At 40.7% G+C, this 24460-nt stretch overlaps 1 protein-coding gene and 1 long non-coding RNA gene across 7 annotated transcripts in view; one reads left to right on the top strand and one right to left on the bottom strand.

Annotated features, from left to right (window-relative positions):
• The window catches only part of LOC114873733, a 61551-nt gene extending 45703 nt beyond the window's left edge, over positions 1 to 15848 (top strand). For all 6 annotated transcript variants that reach the window (XM_029182368.2, XM_029182374.2, XM_029182375.2 and 3 more), the window contains 6 exons: positions 9882 to 10031; positions 12253 to 12525; positions 12797 to 12883; positions 12960 to 13008; positions 13192 to 13450; positions 13721 to 15848. In XM_029182368.2, the coding sequence (XP_029038201.1) occupies positions 9882 to 10031; positions 12253 to 12525; positions 12797 to 12883; positions 12960 to 13008; positions 13192 to 13450; positions 13721 to 14297 (1395 nt within the window). In that variant the 3' untranslated portion in view covers positions 14298 to 15848. The remainder of the gene's footprint in view (positions 1 to 9881; positions 10032 to 12252; positions 12526 to 12796; positions 12884 to 12959; positions 13009 to 13191; positions 13451 to 13720) is intronic.
• A 4148-nt stretch (positions 15849 to 19996) lies between these two features.
• LOC123988050 lies at positions 19997 to 22829 on the bottom strand. The gene is made up of 2 exons (XR_006829620.1): positions 22671 to 22829; positions 19997 to 22557 (listed from the first exon to the last, which is right to left on the bottom strand). It is a non-coding gene; the product is annotated as an uncharacterized LOC123988050 (long non-coding RNA).
• Positions 22830 to 24460: the final 1631 nt, after the last annotated feature.

The following is a 24460-nucleotide window of genomic DNA, read 5'->3' on the forward strand; positions in this document are numbered from 1 at the left end:
ACGGAACAGCGTTTTCCCATTTGGAACCGTGTCGAAGCGATAGAAAGACGCGATTTATCAATTGGACTATGCGACTCGTCGTTTTTCTCGTTGACTAACGTTTCATCGGTATCGAGTTTGCTGAAATAAATGCGATAACAAGTCGGCTCCCTTTCGCTGCGCTCTCGAAAAAGCTCGACGAGTCGAGTAATGCGAAGAGTCGTTCGAAAAATCAGACCGTTCTTACGATACAAACCACCCTGTCGACGATGTAAGAGGACAAGGTAAAAAAAAAAAAAAGAGAACAGAAGGAAACTCAATGATATTCTCTATAAAATTTGTTGGAAGTTTCTGTTCGCGATTCTTTCGCTTGTGAAACTTTTATAGAGAGAAAAGCGAGCAACAGCAGAACTCAAGGGCGCGCCCGGGCGGTCGTGTCGACTAACCGCATCGCGACCTATTTTTTCAAAAGCAGTTTTCAACTATAGACCAGATTCTATGTACCTTAAACGTCGGCTACTTTCTAGGTTAAATTTATTTTTCATTTGCGTGAAATCACGAACGATTATCGAGTGAATTTCACGAGGAAACTGTCGTTTTCTTTCGTTCCACGCGAATTGCAGAAATGTCGCGAAGTACGTAACCCTATGCTTGGTTCGCTCAGAATATTTTCAGAATCTTGCGAACGACCATTTGACAATGGCGAACGTTCGAGCACGGTTAATTAGTAAACCTCGTTAGTCATTCGCAAGGATGTTTCGTTACGCTATTTTTTTTTTTCTTTCGATCGACGACCAGTATGCGAATAACTGTCGTGTGCAACGACACATCGGGGTCAACTGTATCGATCAAGGCGACGCGAAGAAAACGACAGTGGGATTCCTGGCGTTCCGCGACCATGACGATGATATCTGCGCTCGTTCTCAGGTTCTCTCTTGTCAGCGGTTGATGCACGTTGCAACAACAACAACAACAACGCGGTGTGTGCCTCTCGGGTAATTATATACCACGACAGCAGAAGGGTTGCCAGGTGGCACAGGGTCGTTAAACCCGGACATCCTGTACTCGGAAAAAAACACGACGCTCCGCGTTTCCTACGTAACAAAAGTAGCTCTATATCGCTGATCGTTCTCATATAACAATCTAATAAGTTAATTATCAGCAAACACGCCGACGTTAATGCGCGAAAATTTTCTAACAAGTAAAATGAAAGGAAAGAAAAAGGAAAATTGTTCATCGTCCGAACACGCCCTCGACAAAGACTCAATTAACAACAGCGACGACCAAGCAAACAAAGCGTTCATTAAACGACGCGCGACCTGTGATAAAACAACAACGAAAACAAACGAAAAAAAAGGAGGAGGGTGAAAAAAAATAGAGGCAAAGAAGAGATCTACGTAAAACCAAGTGACACTAGGTGAAAAAGTGAAAACGCACAGCCCAGCGTCGACAGCGGGATGGAAAATCGGCGCGTCGGTGATTCTTCAAAAGCCAGGGTGGAAAAACACGCGCGCTCGAATTTTCCCCCGGCGCCAACGGCTCCATAGACGCTGAAAGAGATAGGAAATAAGGGAAAAGAGAGAGAATGAGTGCTCTCGCACGTGTTAATGGGATTTTACGAGCGTCGCGTGGCGAAGGAAAAGCCGTTTCACGAAATTAACACCCGCCGAAGCGAGTGAACTCGTAAAAAAAAAAAAAGGAGAAAAAAGGAAAAAGAAAAATACATCTACACGTGTGTGTATATAATCGATATTTTCGTACGGGCGTAAGTACTTTTTACACCCTCATCCCTTCTCTGTCCACCCCTTTTTGATTCTTCTCCTGGTCGTCTGCGTTCCCATTGAGTCACGTTTCTCTTCCCTCGGAAACACGCGCACACCGGTTCTCCCGCCATCGACATTGGCGTCGAATACGAAAGATTCATTTCTTTCACTAGCTTAATATTTTTCATTAGCTTCGATCTCGTCTATCGTTGCTACGGGCGGACATTTCTGCATCTTCGAACGCGACGCGCACCCCTTGTTCCGACTGTCTAACGCACTCCACGCTTCGATGAAACTTGTAATTTTTGTCTGCACGCGAGCAGAAAGCTGTTTTCAATACTGGTATAACAGTAGGGGAACATATGGTTAGGAGGTTGCCTCGTGGACGAGTGTTAATTGCTTCGCAGACGTTTCTGATTGAATGTCAGATGCGTAAGATCGCTTGATAAAAGAAAACGTAAAAGGAATTAGGGTTCCTTTGGATGGGAGGTTTGCCAAACTCGTTGTAGGTAGATTCGTTGACTGGTATCACTTGCAGGTAAGAAAATTCTGTATCCAAATAGTTACACGATAGTTGAATGAAAGATGAGAATTAAGAATAATTGATACAACTTCAGCGCTGGTTGGTTTCATTTTTAAAGCAGCGATGTTCAATGTAACGTGTCAACATCCGAATTACGAAGTAAGTGACACTGACAAACCGATGAACGATCGCGTTTTAAGATTAATCTTCCAGATGCGACGATAACTCGACGATTGGAGAGCGCTGAGTAACAAATTTAGAGTCTGAAAATTCTCTAACTACCTCGAATCGAGAAGTCTATCGCGATTTTTCCGAAAGAAAAATGCTTTCGAAATGTTCGCCGATAAAATTGTTACGCGTTGTTCGCACACGGTGTGCGAATTTGTTCTCGTTACCAAAACTCGAACAAGTTGTACTCACGTTTCCTCGGTTGTTAAACCGTTCGAGCGTGACAATTACAAATCAATGAAATCCCAGCGGGTTATTAGAAAATCAGCGCGTGACTACGTTCTACTTTGTAGATCGTAGACTTCCTTACGCCATTGCGATCGCGGGGACACGCAAGCAAAAGTCCCCCATATGCATGGCTGCACGTGCAAGTACAGACGGCGTATATATACGCGCATACATACGTTCAACTCGGACAATTGCATTTATCTTCTCTCTTTCTCGATTCCGGTTTCCTCCTTTTCTTTCCTCATCGTTCCACTATCGTTTCTCGCTCGCTCCTACCCCTTTCTGCATCTCCTTTTGCATTTGCATTTTTTCGTTCTTCTCCCTTTTTCTCGCCGATCTTCCTTCGCTGTTTATCATCTTCTTTCTTGATTTTATCTTTCTCATCATTTTCATTGTTCCCGTCTTTTTTTTTTTGTTTCTCCTTGACTTCAGATCCATTTTTGTCCTCCCTTTTCTCTTCTCCCTTTTTGTACCGCAACTGTTTTACTTCTTACTTCGATCGAAGAACTGTTTTTCTATACTTACAATTAGTCACGGGTTGATAAATAACAATGTAGAAAAAAAGATGAAGTCGTGAAGCTAAATAAGTTGGTCCACGGTTTACCATTTATGTACCCGGCAGAGTTGGTACCGCATTTACAAGCGGCTGAACTTGTGAACGCTCGAAACGATCGTGCTGCTTGCAAATACTGTAATAACATAGTCCGGAGAACGATATCCTTTCCCTTCTGTCGTCGAACATTGAAATTGCTAATATCACAGACGAGAAAGAGAGAGAGAGAGGGGGATTGGTTGAACGGTTTTGCGTGTTGACTGCAATTTTGTTGCCGAAGCGTTACATAATTTCCTGTAGCTTGAGAAAGGTACGAAACTTAAGCGAACCTAAATCTATCTTGATAAGGGAAACTTGGATTTAATTCGATCCGCTGTAGCCCGGTGATAAGAAAGATTCTTCGGTAGATCGAGTAATTTTGAATAATCTTGGCGAATAATTTTCCACGGAGGATTGTTTTCGATGCTAAGGTATGAATGATATCGATAAAGAAACGCGATGGCTCTTTTTTCGTCACCGTAGAATTCATTAATTTTCGTTCTTCATTCATGGACGCGATACGATGAACTCTAGAGATACCAAGTCAGTCACTGAAATGGAAATCGCGAATATGCATTATTTATGGAATTACGTAAGACGATTTCTTTTTTTTCTTTTTCGAGGCCAGAATTACTTCAGCTTTTTTGCTAATGCAAATGACACTCGATTTTCGACTTATTTCTACGGTGTCGTCGACCTTTTCTTGACGAGAACTTTCAGCTTTTTCAGGGACTCTGGCCTTGATCGAAACCTAGATCACTGTGCTTCTTTGATTTTTCGTGCTTACATCTCGATTATTATCAAAACGGAATATATTTATCATTTCAGCTCGGTCGTTAATTAATTTTCTTTCATTACTTTTCAACCTTATCATTTCATTAATCGTTTCATCCCTTTGAAGAACAACGACGACCTTATTCAGACTGTTTACCTCGTTTAGCGAAGAGATCTCTTTTACTCTCGAAACATTTCGTTAACGCGTTTAATTCCTTTCATCTCGCGATAGTTTTAACGAAACGCGGAGTGTTCTGATTTCCGGCAAGAAGCATGGAAAGGCCTGGGAAAGAAAAAAAGAGAAAAATCAACCTCGACGAAAGGGAGTCCTTGACGGGATCGGATTTAATTTCGCTTCATGGTTCCTTCTAACAACCTGGAAATTCTTTTTTTTTCTGGAGACTGTTAGAAATTACGAAACGTTACGGTCGCACGAGTTTACGAAGGCCTCGACGATTAGCGAAATCATCGAAATTCGGTGTTCCTTCGAGTCTCCCTTTTTATTTCAAGGCCACTCCCTTGGTCTAAGAAGTTTCTTTTTTCACCCTTCCGTTTCCGTTTCTTTGCTTCATGTTCGTCGGTCGTCAGAAACGGGAAACGCCTGAGCTATCGATCGAATTACGTAACTGCAGGCAGAGAGGCCGGTAATCTCGTTTTTCTAATGAACTTCTATAGAGAACGGAACGTTTCTCGGCTCGAGAGCCATAAACCATCCGCCATATTTTCGTTGTTCCATCAAAAATACGCTTCTCGATGGAGCGCGCGATCTTTGGATCACCGGTTGATCCGAAACTTTGTCAGAAGGGAGCTTTAAAGTGTTAGTTCCCACGTGTTACATCCTCCTGTGTGAAAAATAGAAAACGCGAGCCGGTTACGGTTTCTTTAAAAGGAAATAATAATAATAGATTATGCGATGAAACATCGTATTTATTATTTCTCCTGTACCGGTAAATGACAATGGACGAGTCGGAAGAGCGTACCTTCGCTTTCACGACGTCAACTTGGCTAATACATTGCTAGAAACGCAACAGTTCGCTAGAACTTCGAAACACTGTCTCCGATTCCATGGAGGCGTTGAAGTCTCCATGAAAGTTCCTTCGAAAAATTCGATGAACCTCTGTAAAATTTGGGGCGGCAATGACCGATGCTCGTCATGGAAGGCAAGATGTTAATTAGTAATTTAAACTTCCAGTTTGATGTGTTATATCAGTGGATCTCGCGATAATGTTATTGAAAGATTTCATTGTAAAAAAATGTGGTAAAAAAGCGACGTGAGCGATGACCTGCCATGGCAATCGACGTGTTAACAGTAAACAGCGAGGATACGTCGCCTATCATTCCATGCTTCTTTTAACCACCCTTCTTCTCCCACTGGTCCGTGCCTCCACCCACCCACCCCCGTCGATGGGGTGTGCACACGTAGGTACAATCGATTGCGTCTGCCAAGCTTTTACGCCGGGGAGAGAAAACCGGCGAATCGACAAATTCGACGCGGCGCACCCCCGTCTCCGAGGAGGAGGGAGGGGTCGTCGCTCACCACCGGCCCCGTCCATTTATATCCTCCTTCGTTCTCCTCTGTTCCTCAACCACCACCACCAACACCGCCGCCACCAGTCACCAGTCTTCTTCTATCCTCTATCTTCTCTCTTTCTCTATGTTTCTTTTTATTGCTATTTTCTTTTTTCTTCTTCTTCATCTTTTTTTTTTTTTTTTTATATTGCCGTCGAAAGACGAAGCACACCCCCGTTATGCACGATAAAAAGTTTAATGTCAGAGAAGACGTCGCGGCGATGGTGGATGGGTGGTGTTGGCGATGGTAGCGGTGGTGGTGGTGGGTCATGGAGGTGGCAGAGAAGAAGACGGGGTGTCGAGGGGGGGGATTGCAACACAGAGAGGTGGTCTGGAAGATTGTGAGTGTGAGAAGGGGTGTAGGCGCAGGTTCGACGGTGGAAGGGTGGTTCGGGGGGGTGGTTGAAAGTGCCCGGGGATCGTAATGACTCGATATGAAACCCGGGCAGTGCAATTTCTTTCTTCTTCTGCCCTTTCCTTCCTACCAACCCCCGCGTGCTCGCGCGTCTCGACGTCTTCCTCTTTTTTCATCGCAGTATTTCCCCATAAAAGCGGCCCGGCATAATAAAAAGCGTTATATAGCTGGCACTGAAAAGTAACGCGCCTCTTTCTTTCTCTTTCCTTATCTTGTTCAACCCGTGTACGTCTCTCTTTCCCTCATTCTGTCTGACTCGGCCGTGTGTGGGTGGAAGGGTGGCGGTACCGGAGGTGGGTGAGGTTACCCACGTACACGAAGAAACAGATACGACCGGGCATAAGGTCTTTTACGGCCTTATTTGCGGAGACGTAAAAATCGCGAAAATCAATACGGAACTTCTAACATTAAATATTCAGGCTATCGGCTGGGCGGGGCCGCGAGAGAGGCCAGACACTCTTTCGTACCTGAGAGTGTTCCTCCGCTTCCTTCATGGGAAACCATTCTTCCGCGATCGCGATACGCTCTCGCGTTGACTTTCCACCAGGGGCGAACCACCACCACCACCACCTTTCCACGACCATTCAAAGAAACTTTTCGTCCACCCGGCTCCCGTGCTCGTTCATTGTCCCGAGGAAAATTACTGTACCCAATTTCGACGATTATAATTGGGATTGTTTAACGCGTCGAACGCCGCCACGATGACCAGCGCCAGAACACAATTCGGTAACAAAGTTCAACGCGTTAATGTTCCCTTTGAATAATCGGCACGTCTCCCGAAATACCGGTATAGATATTATCACGGTAAAACAAAGGTTTCGACAAATCGTTTAAATCGAACAAATTTCCTCTCCGTTCTTCCCCCGATCGCGTTGCTGTAATTGTAATCCAGGATAGAACGACTACACGAATTTCCTTCCGGATTTTACATTTTTATTTCTATGAAATGTAAACCCAGGTCCATAAATCGCGCGCCCCCTTTTTTTTTTACTTTGTATTCAGTTTTTCTTCTTTTTGAAAAATATTTCTTTCCTTTTCTCCTCTGCCGTTATCCGCCCCCGGTTTCTGTATCGACTCGCGTACAACCACGTATTCGCGTAATTCCTTGAAAATTATTCTACGAAATAACAATGGAATTTTACATGCAAGTAAAATGAAGCAACTGAATGCACATTAATTCGTGCCACGGTATTGTTCCATTTGGAAAATAATAAAAGGAAGAAAGAAAAAAAGGAGCCCGTTTCGTTTTCGCAACGAATCATTTATTCCTTAAGCTTTTAAACGTAGCTACACACATATCCCAGACCGGCTCGATTTGTTTCCCTTTTATTCTCCATTTTTAGAACAAATGTTTTCGAATTACGACTCTTGCATTACAGTTAAAACGAAGTGTATCGAATCGTTCGATTTCCCCGCGATGAAACAATTCAACCAAATTGTGAGCGTCGAATTTGATTGCCGGTTACAGAAAGAACGTCGAATATTGCGCTTTTCCCTGGAAATAATTGCTCGGTTAAAGCGTTAATCGTTTCATATATCAAACAGCGTACCTTCAAAAGAAACGTTGAATATATATCCAGCCGAGCTCTCTCAGCGTTTTCGCTGATCGGTCTATACGTGCAAAATCGTTTTTAATCAGAACGAGCATCAAATATGCTATTCTTCTCGAAAAAAGCGTTAATCTCGTTCGCTATTTTACCTGTCTCGAATCGAAACCATTATGGAAATTTCAATGTTTGTTAATCGTTTTGTAGGAAAACTTATTTTCTACCTAGCCAGTGTCGATTGTAACGTGCCTGAAGGAGTATCTAATTAATTTACCTTTACGTAATACTTTTACGTAATTATACATAATTTTATCTTATTCCAATTACACTTTGAAAATTAGCGATTTTGCAGAAAAAAATGCTACAAGAACTTAATTATAATATAAATTAGTTCGAATAGACGTTTTAGGATCGATCGAGATGCTTGCAATTCCAAGATTATCTTTCCTCGTTCTTGGATAATTCTCAAAGTGCCATAAGTTTTTATTGGCGGGAAGTTAAAGATAAATTTCGAACGAGGGAAGTATCAAACGCGTTTTACGACCAATAAGAAAATTTCCAAATGATTCCGTCGTCGTTTCATCGAACAATTCTCACCGTAGTGGATATTGTTCTACGAAGTTTGTAGTTTCTGATGGGGATGAAAGTCGATGAAAATCCTGGTGCACGTGAAATTACATTGATAATGGAACGGAGAGTGTTTCGTTGACGCGCACGGGTTCGTGCATCAAACGCGTTTTATTCGCTCGAAAATTCCGAGAACGGGGAAATTTGCAGCCTCCTTCGCCAACGAGGAAAGTCATTTTTCGCGTGACGAAACACTTTGAATGGGTTTTCGAGAATCGTTTTCGAGGGAAACGTTGATTCACCGTCTGGCCATGTCTGATACGGGCGCGTTTCAAACCCGCGATACAATAAAACGGTCAACCCGATCAATTTAACGCGACAGTTTTATACACTGTTTAACAGTATGATATCGATATGTCGCCGAACTGAGTACTTAATCGACACCGAACGATCGTTTAAAACGTAGAAATCGCTAAATAAATGTCGTTCTCGTACGAAACTTCGTTCGCGAGATTATATTCATCGTATAACCAGTTTGACGTAAAACGGAGGGGAATAAAAAAAATAAAGAAGAGAAGGGAATAGGATCGAACCGGTCGACAGGACACTGACAGAGGATACGTCGTTTATAAACGACGGTAAATAAAATCAGGATTGACAGAAATACAAGTCGCGCTTGATGCTGCTTAAGCACGTGGGTGTGCGAAGCTGTTCTTGAATCGCCTTAAGCTCGTATCACATTCGTCCGAGCTGATCGATTCTCCGATCGATCGCTATTTAGTTTTCATTTTCCTCGGCATTTCACTTGACAGTTCGAAATCAGAGCGTCTTTATGAAATCTGAAGGAAATGGAACAGGACGATAACTCGGAAGACACTGATGCACTGTTCGCAATCAATGAAACGCGTATCGCGTCGAAGTAGATGCGCGATAATGAAATTTCCGAAACGAAAACATCGTCTCTCAGCGTAATTATGTAATGAGCTTTAAGCAGCGGCGAAAATGAGAGAAAAAAAAATCACGCTGGTCAGAGAGAGAAGCCTGTTCGTCGAGTGCTTCATTGACTTTCATGACAGATCTGCACGTGGTAGCCGGCTCGAGCGTCGAGCCGGAAATACATATTTTATCGGCGCTATTCGGAAGCGCCGCTTAAGAATTCGATCGTCTCTTGCGATCTACATTAGCACATTAATCACGTTTCGCGTGCACGTGTGTTTCTACAGGCTGTCACAACACAGGTGAACGTAACTTTTGCTAAGGGTAAATGTAGGGTGAGGAACGTTCCTCCAGTTGGGGAGAATTTAGATAAAATCCCTATCCCGTGAAACACCTTTGTTCCTCTACGATTCTGTGTACTTATTATGGTACACCCTGTATATCTGTAATACGAGTGACGCGGCAATTTGTTGAATAATTAAGAAAGATCGACGGGAAGTCGCGTTAGGTACCTACCCTTATCAAAGTCGGTGAATCAACGTTTGCCTGGCTCTTTAATTTTCGACGTCCTTGATTTTCTCCTGTTAAGTACATTGAACTGAAATATTTGTCAAGGACGTCGATCTACCCCGTGTAAACCGGTTTCCTCGTTGTAACAGTCGATTTTCAACGAGCATCGAAAGTTTCGATGTATCGCGATCGTGTTCCACTTCGTTAACTCATCCTCGTTCGTTCTTTTTTTCCCCCCCGTGTGTTCCAGGTGGTTCTGTCGGCGTGCAGCACATACTTTGACACAATTCTGTCTCAGTACGAGGAGAAGGACCCGATCGTCATCATGAGGGACGTGAAATTCTCGGATATCAAAGTTCTGGTCGAGTTCATGTACAAAGGAGAGATCAACATCGATCACGTGAGTGAATTTCTATTTATTTTTATTAGGAATACTTTACGATGCGACGGGATCGTTGGTGGATGAAAATGAAAAGCTGATTAAGGAAATAAAAGCTGCGGAAACGTAGCTCTTTGGTCGGTTTTAGAGACTCGATAGAAGACTTATTTACATCGTGGACATTATGAGGGCACTCGTGTACCGTTGGCTAGGGGAAAAGTGTCGCGGGGAAGCGGTTGGCCTCAATTTATTAATAATTGAAGACCTCGTGCTCTTCGAGCCATAGGACGCTTCAAAGCGACCCGCAGTTTCCCATTAATCCAGCCCAACCCACCATTTTCTCCCTTCGGGGCAAAAATCGTCGCGAAGATGCAATTTGTTTTCCCGTCAATCGTTTCTTTTCCTCCTTGTTCGGTCGTCGAACGAAAGTCACCGCTTTGTGCCGATTGAGCAGAAGTAGAAAAATCGAATCGGTTAATTAACGATTGATAGAGAAGTGGAAACGTTTGAAGGCTGTTCAACTAGTCGATAAAAGTCGAAGAGAAACGGATGCTTGTACAAAACGCGTTTTCTTCTTTGACTGCTACACTGAATCGCTTGATTCTTCTCTTTTCAGTTCGATTTAATCGGATACCTTCGATTTTACCTTCAACCTTTTTCACTCTTAATAGATTCGAATCTTTCTGTATTAGTCAGCTTGTAATTAACTTCATCTTTGTTTGTTTGTTTTTTTTTCGTTCTTTTCTTTTTCCTTGCACAGAAATGGATTAAAATTGTCGAGTTTCTGCAACGGTTCGTTACGATGTTTTGCAAGTGTCTCTTAATTATACGAATCTTTCGAAGTAATTGATTGAAACGGATAGTTGGACAGATATTTACGACTCGACAGTCAGCTGGAACGTTACAGTTTGCAGGAATTGGATTTAGGCTAGAAAGAGGATCTCTGAGAACGGCAATTTCTTATTCTTCCGTCTTTCTATTCGTGATCAAACGGTTAGGTTCGCGAGCTTTCTCCGACCACGTTTTTACCTGCGAAAAATCCGGCTACGGTGAAAATGAACGCACTCCCTCGTGCATCACGCCGAGCTCCGATCGATTGTTATTCACCTGAATCGAATTTGCATTATCCGCTCCTATCCGTGTGATTTCCTTTTTTTTTTTTTTTTAATTTTATTTTTACGTTTCCGCAGTCGAAAGCTGGCGCAAGATAAAACCGGTCGAAATTAAAATTTCAGCAAGAAATGGAACTAGTCGTCGAAGAATTTATTAAAACTTAAATAATAAAATAAAGTATTCCCTTTGTTGTTTTTATTCCAAAAGCGGGTTTAGGTTTTAGGATCGATTCCGTAATAGAAACCAGGCGTTACCGAGAAAAATCGGATCGTATCAAATTTAATGTCAAATGCAAATCAGAGATTCTCACGACTTTCCAACCGTTCCTTTTTTTTCCTTTTTCTTTTCTTTTATTTTCGTTCAATATTACTGCGAGAAGAAACGAAAGCGTACTCGCCATTTCTGAAATGTACACATTATTCCCGGGAGTGCGCCGCCGGAGACGCTGACCCACATAAGCATTTTTCCAATTCCGTTCGTGGCCGATAGAAAGCCGCGTGCACCGCGGCGACGACGGTGTTTGTAGAAAGTTCTCAATATTATTTAGCATTCTCTCGGTTGGTCTGGCATTATTGCGGTGAAAATTGGCAAATAATAATCGTTGGACCCGCCAGTTTCTGCCAATGCGTTCACCCAGCTGCCGTTCGCGACCCCGTTGTTCGATATCGATCTCCAATTTTTTTTTATTTTTCATTTTTTTTTTTTTTTTTTAATTTTCCATCCCTCTTTCACGAACGAAACCGATTCATTATTCGCTCCCTCGAGTGAATCCTCGGCCGAATCGGACACACGAGTTTGCCGGGCAAATTGAAGCGGCCAGGATTAATGGAATTACTAATTTTTACTCTTACCGCACGATCGCTTTTTCCTCTACCCTTTTTTTTTCCTCCCCCCCGCCATTGCCAGCTGCCGAGATAATTAGATTTATCCGGGTGTGCGAGCAGTTCCGAAGATTTCTTACCGTTCCGGGTGTTAGCGATATTAAAAATTCACTTGGTGTATCATGTTTCTAAAGTACCGATGGACAAGAAAGATTTTCATAGTCGTATCAAAGGAAATCACCCTCGCGTGTTGAATAAATCTTTCCGGCTGTTGGACCCGACTGATTAAAGTCGATCTTTCGTTGCAGACGAGATTGTCGTCTCTGTTGAAAACCGCGGAGGATCTGCACATCAAGGGTCTGGCAGAGGTGAGCTGGCGTAGCGATTCCACGCAGAACGAAATGAGCAACAGCGGTCACAGTCCCGGCGCGGCAACGCCAGGCGTCGAGACGGTCCTCAGGGAAGGAGACGCCGACGAGCCTCCACCCCCAAAACAGAGACGCAGAGGTCGTCCGCCTCTGGACGATCCACCCTCGGCTCACGATGTGTTCACACCGAAAATCACCTGCATCACCGGAAATGTATGTCAATTATATGGAATTATAAGCTATTTATTTTTATACATATTCGTACTAGATATTAGAGAAAAATTAATATAATTCGTGGCTCTCGGGGTAGTATTCTTGATTTTTTTCATCAACAATGTTTCGGTAACATCGAAAGTTAGCCTCTTCAGGGTTATACAGTAAGTAATACAGTAAGTTAGGATATTACATCGATTGCATTCGACGCTCGTCAGAGGCACATTTCCTCCCTGCGACGTGTCCAGTTAAAATCTGTTCGATTTCCCAGGAGGAAATGATGAGCGAGGGCGGTGACCATGAAAGTTGGGACGACGAGATGATGATGAACGAGAATAACGAAACGCCACTGCCGGTGGTAAGACATTTATCTCTTAAATCGCGAATCGTTTAAAAATCCGTTTCAATTAACCAGCTTCCGTCACGTTTTCCAGCTATCATACATGTCCAAAGACGAGAACATATCCGACCAGGAAAAGAAAGGTAGGCTATGAATTGAAAATCTGAATTGTACTTTTAAAATGAAATTTCTGAAATTTTCCAAGAATGGAATAGTGGAATATCGGAAATGGAATTGGGTTTCGGGCAATGTTATTGAACCTTATCGAATATTAGGGTACGTAGATATAGGCGCGAAGAATGTAACACGGTTCGATTTTGCTGCAGCGCCTACCACTCCCTCGAATTCCAACGCCACGAACCTATCGATCCCCGAGCAATTCCGAGACGTCGTGAAGATGAACGATTACCTGACGACAGGACGCCGCCAAGAGTTCTGGGAGGAGCCGTTCACGCGACGCGTTATGGATGCCATTAAGAGCAAAGAACTGGAAATGAAGACTGCCGCCGAGATACTTGGCGTGTCCTACGGAACCCTCTATGGCAGATATCGCGACAGTTATGGTTGCCTTAAACATCCGTATAGGTAAATGGAAGAGACACCACGAAATGCTTTTCTCCGTTCTTGATTGCCTTTTGTCGCGACCGGTTATTGCTGCATCCTTCGCGTTTTACGAGCACACACCGCATCTTCCCTCGGCCGCGTCCCACTTTAACACGATTGTAACCCGCGCGTCTCGTTTTATCCGTTAGTTGGGAATCTTCGTTTCACTTCCGGAATTATCATTCGATTTTTCCTCGCGACGAACATCCCGACCCTGACTTTGGTTTTTTCGCAAACCGCGTTTGTTCGCAGAGTAAGGGATTTCTGGTCCGAGCCAGGCCCAGCGGAGGTGTTGGCGAAATTACGAAGGAAAGAGATCACGTTGTTCCGCGCGGCCGAGTTCCTCAATGTGACCGTCCATACGTTGGCCACCTATCTGTCGACGCTTCAGGGTCCGGACAGAATCTCGTTGGCCGGTGATCTGAGCGTCGCGGCCAGCACGGTTGACGGTAACAACGAGGCAATGGAGAACAACGATTCGATGAACGACATCCTGCAGAAGATCAACGCGAACGTCGCTACGACCACAGGGACACCGACCACATCGACACCGATCAAAAGGGAGGGCGGTGGTTACATCGAGGTACCTACACCGGTACCAAAAGCTGCCACCTCTGTGCTGGAGAACAATCCTGACATAACGATCGTCAAGACGGAGAACATGCCTCGTAAACGGGAATACACGAAAGTCTCCAACACGGAGAACAACAACGCGAAGCTGATGAGCGGAGGCGCGGTTAGCGAGGTTACGCAACAGCAGCAGCAACAACAGCAACAGCCGAAGATCACCGACCCGTTGTCGTTAAACAACGACAACAGCAAACCCTAACTATTCAGGCCTTATCTGCAACCGGCGAATCCCCGTGCACCGAGCGCTAGCTACAGATCCGACCTGTGCCCGCGCAGATTCTATTCGAACGTGTTTACCCGCTTTCTCACCAATTTCCATTTGAAATAGAAGGTGGAATCACGTGTTGTCCCGTGTAGAAATTCTCTCGTCACCGTCAGCCAGAGCCCCTCGCTACCTGCCGAGATACCTTTAGACAATCTCGCGTCTTACATCGTCCCGTGGCATTGGCTGAATCGTTGCATCGTTGCATCGTTGCATCGTTGCATCGTTGCATCGAGACCAGAGGATGAAACGCGTCGCCGTGACGAGTACCCGGTGGATGATCTAGAGGCTGATAACCCACACGAGGACACCAGCGTCGGTACTTGGACGTTGAGCTGTGTCGAATCCAGGAATAAAGAAAAAGGGAGGGGTGATCCGTTCATTCCGATCGGTGCCTTTGGATCCGCCTGGATTCTCCCGTTGCGCCACCACCGATTCATCGTCGGTCGTGTTGAACCACACATAACAGGAACAGGAGAGATAGAGTGCGTTTGTCCGAGCTATAGAGAACAACTCCTTCGTAATGTTAGTACCTAGCGATATACGGTTCTTCGTTACTTCAAAATTGGTTCGCTTGATCGAAACGAAACAGTGACTAAAATTAAGTGGCAAAAAAAGAAAGGAAGAAGAAATCATGAATGATGAAGAGGATGAAGAGAAATCGTGTGTAATAAAAAAAAAAAACAGTTCAATCGAAGTTCCTTTTGAATAACGATGTAGGGTGTATCGCGAAAAGAATGCCTAGACTATTTTCTGCCGCATGTGTCTGTATGGTAGCACGTAAAGAGCGACAATATTATTCACCCGTAGACCCATGGGTATAGTGATCCCAGAGTGACAAGTCCTTCGAGAGATAGATGTTTCTCGTGCGATCGTCGTTTTTAAACAAACAAAGAAATAAACGAAACGGAACACTTGCACTTCTGCAAACGGGAGCCTTAAATCGTTCGAGCGTATTAGGGACGTTTTACGCACGCGTTCGCCGACGAGATTATTAATTTGTACTGTATATCTATTATTCGTTTATTTTTTTTTTTTATCGTGGCACGCTTTGCCAGTGTCGTAGGATGTTCTCGCGAGGAATCTTTAAACCGAATCACTTTTGTGAATCATACGTGAAACGTTCAAATTTTTGGATTCTACGCGCGAACAAAAAGAAGGAACGGTACAATTTTATGTTCTTCTTATTTTCTTTCTTCACGCTCACTGTCTTTATCTCTTTTTCTTCTGTGTTTATTGCACGTAGAGATATATATATATATGTATATTTTAGAAACATTATTGAATTTATACGCGTGAACTTTCTTTCTCTTTCTCTTTCTTTCCTTTTTTTTATACTTAGACGTTTTATTAAGGAAATTTTATTTAAACGATGATTGCTGGATATCGATGTCAAAGATGATCTATCTCGAAACGAAGATATATATATATATATATACACGCATAAACGTCCATTGTAAATATTGGTGCAATAGTAAGACCTAAAAAGGGAAAAAAAAAATGAAAAAAGTTGATCTTATTTATCGCGAAACGCGCGCGCGCCTTTAATCGATATTTTAAATGAGAAAGAAACGAAGGAGGAGCATGTGCTTTTTTTTTATAACGTCGTGCAATTGCGTTCGGGTCTTTTGCTTGTAAATTTGATAGGCAACCGAGGGAAAAAGAAAAAAGGGAAAAGAATGAAAAGGTATCCTTGCGATTTTCCGCAACTTTTAAGTTGTCTCTCGAAAATGAAAAAAAAAAGAAGGCGAGAGGAGATTCCGTACGTGCGTTACAATTTAATTTAAACCGTACTCCAGGAAGCACTGTTTCTTTTATTTTTCGTTATATATATTTTTTTTCTTTTTTTTGACTGGAACAAATATGAGTATTCCTGTTCGCTGAAGAAGAATGACAAAGCAAAAAGGAAGAAAAAAACCCACTAAGTAAGAAGAACTAATAGTATAGTAGAGGTATTCACGATATTGATATTTTTCGACGATATAAAGACTTAGTTACGTTTGAGAGAACTCATATTGCGCGCGAGAGAGAGAGAGCGAAAGAGAGAGAGAGAGAGAGAAGGGGGTACTTGTAAAGTAATCTGAGGTACGCGTAATTATTAAAATAACAGACAAGAGAAGAACGAATCTTCGACGAAAGAGGATGGGAATGGTAATGTTGAATGGAAGTGTGTTGTACATACAAAAAACCGTAGATTATAATAGAATGGTGGAGTGTGTGAAAAAAAAAAAACGCGAAAACACTGAGAATGTTATATATATATAGATATATATATCTATACATACTATACATATTCCTTATTCTCTAGAGGAAATTCTAAAATCGACTGACTATTAATGATAAAAAAAAAAAAGATGACGTTTAACAAACGATAAATTGCTCCGCGTGCAAGTGCAAGAGATAGCGTTGTACGTTTAAAGCGCGGAATCGAGTAGTATTTTCTTGGAAGAAAAAAAAAAAAGAAAATTGTAATCTATTTTGCGTTATACGGTTATTTCTTATTTTTTTGTTAATAAGCGAATGTATCGTTTTTTAGGCCGTCAGACCCAGAAGAACCGGAGGATCTCTCTCTTGATTACTTTACGAGTGCTCTGTACCGACCACTTTTTATTTTTTACCACGTATAAGTAATATCATTTTATTGCGATAACTTTGCACCGTTCAATGTAATGTACGTTTTCTTTATTTTTATTTTTAATTCGTGGACTATTCGAACGCCATCGAGAATGTAGATCTGTTTTTCATCTAATTATTTTTTTTTTTTTTCACTTCGTTTAATTTAACCATCGTCAAATTTACCATTGTGTCTCATCGAACATATTTTTGTATTAAGACTCTAGTAGCTTTTTCTTCCTCGTTCATTATCATTATTATTATTAGTTTCTTATCTCTTTTATTTTTTTTTTTTTTTTGTTTTAAGTAAAATAAGACTAAGACATACCAAATGAGAAATGTAAGGACAAGTTTTTGTTAGGTTAGTACTAAATATCGCATATCAAGAACGCAAGAATACAAAAATGCGGCTGAAGCACTCTTGTATTTGCCTATGCATGTCCCGGTGTTAAACGTGGCCGGGACGCACGAGGAGACCACTTTTACTCTAGCAAGAGTATACGACTAGAAGTATTAATATTTAATATTAATAATCAACGCGGATTGTCCAGAATGGATGGTCATGTTTTTGAGGATCAAACGTCGAGCCACATTGAACAAAAAAAAAAAAAAGAAAAAGAAAGAAAGAACAAACAAATAAGAATGAATGAAAAAGAATTCAGTTATCCTATTTCTCGGTACTTCGTTTTTTCTTTTTTTTTTTTTTTTTAAATTATTAATCGGCTATTGATCCTTGGAAAATTTCCTACTTCTTCTTTACCGTCCATAAGGACACCAAGTTACAACGCGTGTAGCCTATTATTTTTTTCTCCCACTTTCCTTTTATAACGCCTCTTTTATCTGAGACACGATGATTGTTTTTTTTTTTTAAACCTTCTTCGCAAGAGTACAAATCACAACGGTGGAATTTTTTTTTTTTTTTGTTAACCCTCTCGGTGCCGCGGACATCAGCGTCGAGAAGTATTCTTCCGTCTCCGGTACTGAAAGGGTTAACGGTTATCATCGAGACGATTAAACGAAGTTGTCGTTTCAGTTTGTTTCTTTTTTATGCGCTTCGTTTTCTCTAGTTTCTTATATTATTTTTAACCCTTTCGGTACGACGGCACGTTAATCGCAGTGGCCGAGAACCAACATACTTAAACTTTCAGAATTACGACACGATAGGAAATTATTATCGAATATATTTGTTACAGAAGTTTATATATTGCAACAGTTGTCAAGCGGAAATGCATATCTGAGTGTAGCCACTGTAATCACCGCTCAGACATACATGGTGTCCCGTTATTCTATAACCATTGATGATATAAAAAAATTTTTACGATAAGATAAGGATAAATGTTTTTTGAAAACGAATCCTTTTTTATGTTATTATTTTTAGAGACTGTTACTTCAACGTAGACACCCTGTATGCGAGGGTTAATTATTTATAATATAATAAAAATTCGACACAGAGTTCGTTTGCTGATTGCGTACAGCTAGGAACATAGATGGTTTTTCTCCAGTTAGGGAGAAAAGAGAAGAGATAAAACGAGTGGTGAAATACTTCTTTATAACGCACGACGGATGCTATATTCGCAAGCAATCTTTTATATTAAATTTTTATTTATTGAATATTTTAATTTTTTAAATTGTACTAATACAGAATAATCGAAAGGAAAATATATGTTTATTGTATAATTATTATTCTTCTCTTATACAATATAAAACCTAGAATTTCCTTTTGGATTATCACGGTATCACTTAAGTCTTGCAATCTCAACTTGGTGTAAAATAGATTGAAAGATTGGACCTTGTATAGGCCAGTATCCGTCGTACGAGGATAACACTTTTAATCCCGAACTGATTGAATGCATGAAGTAATATTACCTCATAGGGGTTGAAGGTGTTATTAGAGGGGAACTTACGTGCACGTGATTGTACAGTCGCGTGCATATATGGCTTCCCTCAGTTAGGAAAAATTATCAAAACCATCCCCTTATAGAGAAAACCATCTATCCTCGCGATTATACAATTGTAGAAACTTAGTTTTAAACAAATGCTGCCATTGTAAATCGTGAAAGCATCAATGGCCATCGATCGTGGTGTCCGATAATGATCGTACCGAAAGGGTTAACGAAGAGATGGCGCGTATGCGAAACCGTACGTCTCAAAGACTGATGGCCATTCATTTGGAGGTTCTTTTGTAATCGTAATCTCACACCGTGCGGTGATACGTCGACGATCACCCACGGTAAATCGACATTGTACGAGAAGACAGGACAAGACTAGCCTATTATTGGCGAACGATGATTTTGCCCGGTTCGTCCGCCGTGCGGGGCATCGTGCGATGAGACTAATGCGAAAAAAAAGAAAAGAAAAGTAAAGGAAAAAAAAAAAAGAAAAACAGAAAAACAAAAACTCGATATCATAATTATGTGTCGTTTGATATAAAACGAAGTAACGAGTATAGTATGTATCATCGTTTTATACACAACCTAATTATATCTACGTACACTATGTACATTCCTAGTATACACTGTGTCACGTACACAAAACATACACGTACACAAAACACAAGACGAATGATAAAGAAATGCATGGACCTATTGTATACGTGTACGCGCGCTAAGACGACGCGTGGTAATTCGCGCGTGTACATACGAATGAACGCGCGCGCTGGGGACACATACACATATAAATATATTTATAATAATTATTATACATATACATATAAATATATATATATATCTATTCCAAAACGGACCATCGCGACATCGACGTACGAAGATCATTCAAAGAAAAAAGAACAAAAAAAAAGATACAATACAAATGGGATAGAAGAAAAAGGGGGGAGGGGGGAGAAGTACGATGAGGAATTCCTGATTGACGATACGGGCGTAATTAAATAATAATACAGTGAAACTTCATTTAAAATGAAACAGGTTCAATTAATTCCTTGCATTGTGATTGATTTTTCTACCGATCAAAGAAACTGAATAACTGTAGATTACTTTAATGTTCATACCGTGTTCGCATTTGTTTAGTTCAATTCCATTTCTTTTTTTTTTTTTTTTTAATTTTATTTTACGTACTAATTCCAATTTGAAAACTCATAAAAGCTTTCAAACATAATTCCCTCGGTAATCCTTTTTTCGATAAACAAATGAAGTTCTACTGTATTCGTCGTTGATTTAAATAAACGAGCATTATAAAATTTCATTGTTGGGTGAACAGCATCGCCATTGTCAGTGTCTCATGTATAACGAACGCAATCGAGTCTGTCAATTTTTCAGATACGCGGAAACCTCCGTTCAGGGGGTAGGTGTATACGTATACAAAATACGAAGAACAATGTAATAAAAAGAAAAATGATAAAAAAAAAAAAGATAAGAAAGATACGCGCATGTATAGCAAAAGAGGTTGTTACACTTGAGCACAATAGAAGAGAACAAAGTATAACGAGTAATGAATATAGTTTTACACGAAGGCTTTATCGCCCGTTTAGTTTTATACCTGAGACACGAAGAAAAGGCTGAAACGGTTAGGTGATAAAGAAAAGCAACAAACAAACAAGCAAACAAAACAAATCAATTTCGAAGTCCTTCTTATTCTTTGTTCTCGTCCTTTCTCTCTTTTCCACTCTAGAAGAGATCCGATTTTTATTTGGCTTTTATAAATGGCAAATCATCGTACGTTCATTCATTTCATTAAAACTTTTTACTAATTTTATTTAACACGTTGACTGACAGCAAAGATAACCGTGTCAAGATAATATGGATCATTAAGGATATTAACACCTTATCTTCCGTTAGCGAATTAAATGGATAAGCACTATAGCTTTATAACTTAACAGTAATTAATTGGAAGGAATAATCTTTATATAATATTAAAAGCCAGTTTCTTATCGCATATCGGTACAGGGAGTAGTAATATAAGTACTTAACCCTTGAATAAACATTTGATGAATAGCAAAATTTTAATACACAACCACTGCCATCAAAAGGTCCATTAATGAGCTTCCGGTCGGTGAGGTGTTAAATCAAGTAAAATTTATTAATTTTCTTTTGACATAATTCAATTCTCACCTGTTCCAGTCAACGTGTTAACTTCAACCCTCGTATGACGAACCACTAAGGCAATCTTAATTTACTTTTTACTTCCCAGATTTTAAACTATTCCTTTTGATATCAATGTATAGAAGTATTTTGTTTAAAAATTTGTACGCTTGATTTTAATTAAATCGTCACGATTGACCTGGCTCGTCGTTCGAGGGTTGACACTCGCGTAGTAGGAAAAAATCATCGGAGAACGGGACGACGTGTCCCGATTTCTAAAAATAAAAAAACGACGTCTTTTTCTCCGTTTCACGTAAATATGTCGTGTTTTTTCTCTTAGCCAAAGTTTAGAATTTTCGTTTATCGTCGAATATTTCCTTCCGTGATCCACATCTTATTATATCTCTGTCCCACCTTTCTCTTCTTACCTCTTCCGACCACCCTCTTTTTATCATTCTATCTTTTTTCTCTTTTACACGCATAACACAATGATGGACACAGGACACATATATGTTTGACATATTATTATATTTACTATTATTTTAATTATGATTTCCCAGAAGTATATATTATCTTTAATAATCGTGGTAATTTTTAGACTAGAAGAACAATATATTTAGCGGATAGAGATTAAAAAAAAAAAGTATACATAACGAAATAAATATATATATATAAATATATACATATACATATATTATATATATATATTATTGATGAAATATTGAGATCGTAATTAGAAATTGGGACGAACGCATACAATGCTGAAAGACGATAAACGGTATTTACGCGTAAGAGGGTGTTGAATGATGAACAAAAAATAAAAAAAAAAATAAAAGAAAATGGTCGAGCAGATGGATTAAAAGCGGACTTGACCTTACTTTTGGTCAAGCTGCTCGCAGAGAATATTCAATGATTGAACAGAAAAAAATAAATAAATAAAAAAGAAAAAATGGAGATCAGTAAATGTAAATGTTTGTAAACAAATTATGAAACATTATTTGTTCAGTGCCTACATATTTACACAGTAACAATAAAGATGAAGAATTAGTGAATACCCTTTTGTCTCTTTTCTACCAGAAATAAATTAATACTTCGACATTTCGATCGTCAGAGATGCTTTATTGTGAGTGACCGCTTTTTTGGAATATTTTTATAAAATCATTATACTTACAATTTGATATTAAAAAGAAACCAGCGATAAATGGCGTATTTTTTTGCAGCCTAGAATTACTTGTACTCATTCACACGCTTAATTATATAATAATTCAATTGTAAAAACAGTCTCTGGACATGCCTTTGTTCTCGAAGGGTCATGATTTTAGTTGAAAAAGTATTAAAATAATTGTTTAACAAAATTGTATTTTAAAAAGACCGCCATAAATTAAAAACCAGCGCCATCTATACAAAAACGGCTAAAACTATTCGACGACTTATCGACCGACTTTAGGGAAAATGGCGGTCTAAGCCAACGTAGGGGAAGGTGCCCCGTCAGTAGGTATGATACCACGAGCCAGCAGACATCGTGCAACCGTCGAAGGGTGCGGATCTACCTGTCAAACATACGTATAACCTTATTTTATTTTCTGCGTTCGTTTAATTTGTTGTATTTATATTAAATAAATGCATTAAGGGATTGAACGTGTTGATTTTAATACTCCCTTACATTTATCCTCTCTCTTACATCCCAGCATCCCTTACATCACGGTTTCTTCCGCAACCCTTATACCCCTGCATCTCTTCGGCCGAACATTCGTTTTATTTCACTTTTTCCAGTTATTTATTATTTTATACCTTTTTATAGGCCAAAGCCCACCCTCTTTAGTTATTAATTATTTTATACTTTTCTATGAGCCAAAACCCAGTTGTTTAACATAGAGCGCCATCAGTAATTTGGGGTCCCTGACACCCCAGATGCTATAATGTCGGTAAGCAGAATCATAGGAGCTTGGGGTTCCTCAGAACCCGAAGATATAATTTTGGTATGCAGAATCATCGGAGCTGAGGAGTCCTTAGAACCCCTAGATGTAATTTTAGTATGCAGAATTGTCCGTGCATCGGGGTCCCTACACCCCGAATACCAAAATGTCGATATGCAAATAGTGTCACCGGTGCTTAGGGGTCCCAGATACCCCAGGTATTATAACATCGGTATGTAGTGACACGTATCGGCGTTTGGGGTCCTTAATACCCCAATATGATATCAGGTCAGTACACAGTGGGTGTCATTGGCGCAGCGGGGTCCCTAACACCCCAGGATGGCATCAGGTCCGTATAAAGAGGCCTCAACCAGTATAATAATTGTACTCTAATTTTTTTCCGGATTTTATTTAATTTACGTCATTTACTTTATTTGCTTATTAAATAAACTCATTGAAGGGGAATAACATTTACGACTGTATCCCTCTTCTGGGTCTCAGTCAAGGACCGCTATTATTTTACTTTTTCTAGTTATTTATATAATTGTATCCCTCATTATAGGCGAAGGCCATCCCAGTATCCCTTACATCCCGGCATTCCTTCCATCCCAGCATTCCTTACATCCCGGCACTCCATACATCCCTGCAAAACATTAAATCCTTTTTTTTTTTTTTTTTTTTTTTTTTAACGTGGTGGAAATCTTCAGAAAGACACCTCCAGCCCCCCTGGGGAGGGGCCGGAGGTAGTGTGGGATTTTTACCCACTAAAACCACCACGGTGGCCTGCACTAGGGCGGTAAGGAGGGTCCTTTGACCCTCCGCCATATGCTAAACTCCGCCGGAATCGGGGGCCACACCCGAAACCGGCGCTCCTCGCGCCGCGTACAGTGGAGACTGGGGCCCCAGCCCCGGACCCCTGCGGCATCCATTACATCCCTCATTCCGTTACATCTCTGCACCCCTTACATCCCTGCATTATTAACATCCCAGCATTTCTTACATCACTGCATCCTCTATATTCATTCTTTCTTCATATCCCTGAATCCTTTACATCTCTTTATCCCTTATATTCTAACATTCTTTACATCTCTTTATCACTTACATCTCTGCATCCCTGCGTTCTTGTCATCCCTTCATTCTTTTCATCCCTACACTATTTTCATCCCCACACTCTTTTCATCCCTACATTCTTTTCATCCCTACACTATTTTCATCCCTACACTCTTTTCATCCCTACATTCTTTTTATCCCTTCATTCTCTTCACCACTATATTCCTTACATCTTTTCATCCCTTACATTCCTACCTTTTTTATATCCCAACATCCCTTACATCCCTGCATCCCTTAATTTCGCGAAAATTTCGAAAAAACAGCGCCCTCTAGCGGCAAAAATGTGAACTAAAATTTCGATGTCGAATCAGCGCCATCTGGTTTTGGAAAAAGGAACTAAAACAAGTCGAAATTTTGGCCCTCTGGCGGCAAAAATGTGAACTAAAATTTCGATGTCGAATCAGCGCCATCTGGTTTTGAAAAAAGG

Source organism: Osmia bicornis, chromosome 8, assembly GCF_907164935.1.
Source record: "Osmia bicornis bicornis chromosome 8, iOsmBic2.1, whole genome shotgun sequence".
Taxonomy (NCBI): Eukaryota; Metazoa; Arthropoda; class Insecta; order Hymenoptera; family Megachilidae; genus Osmia; species Osmia bicornis.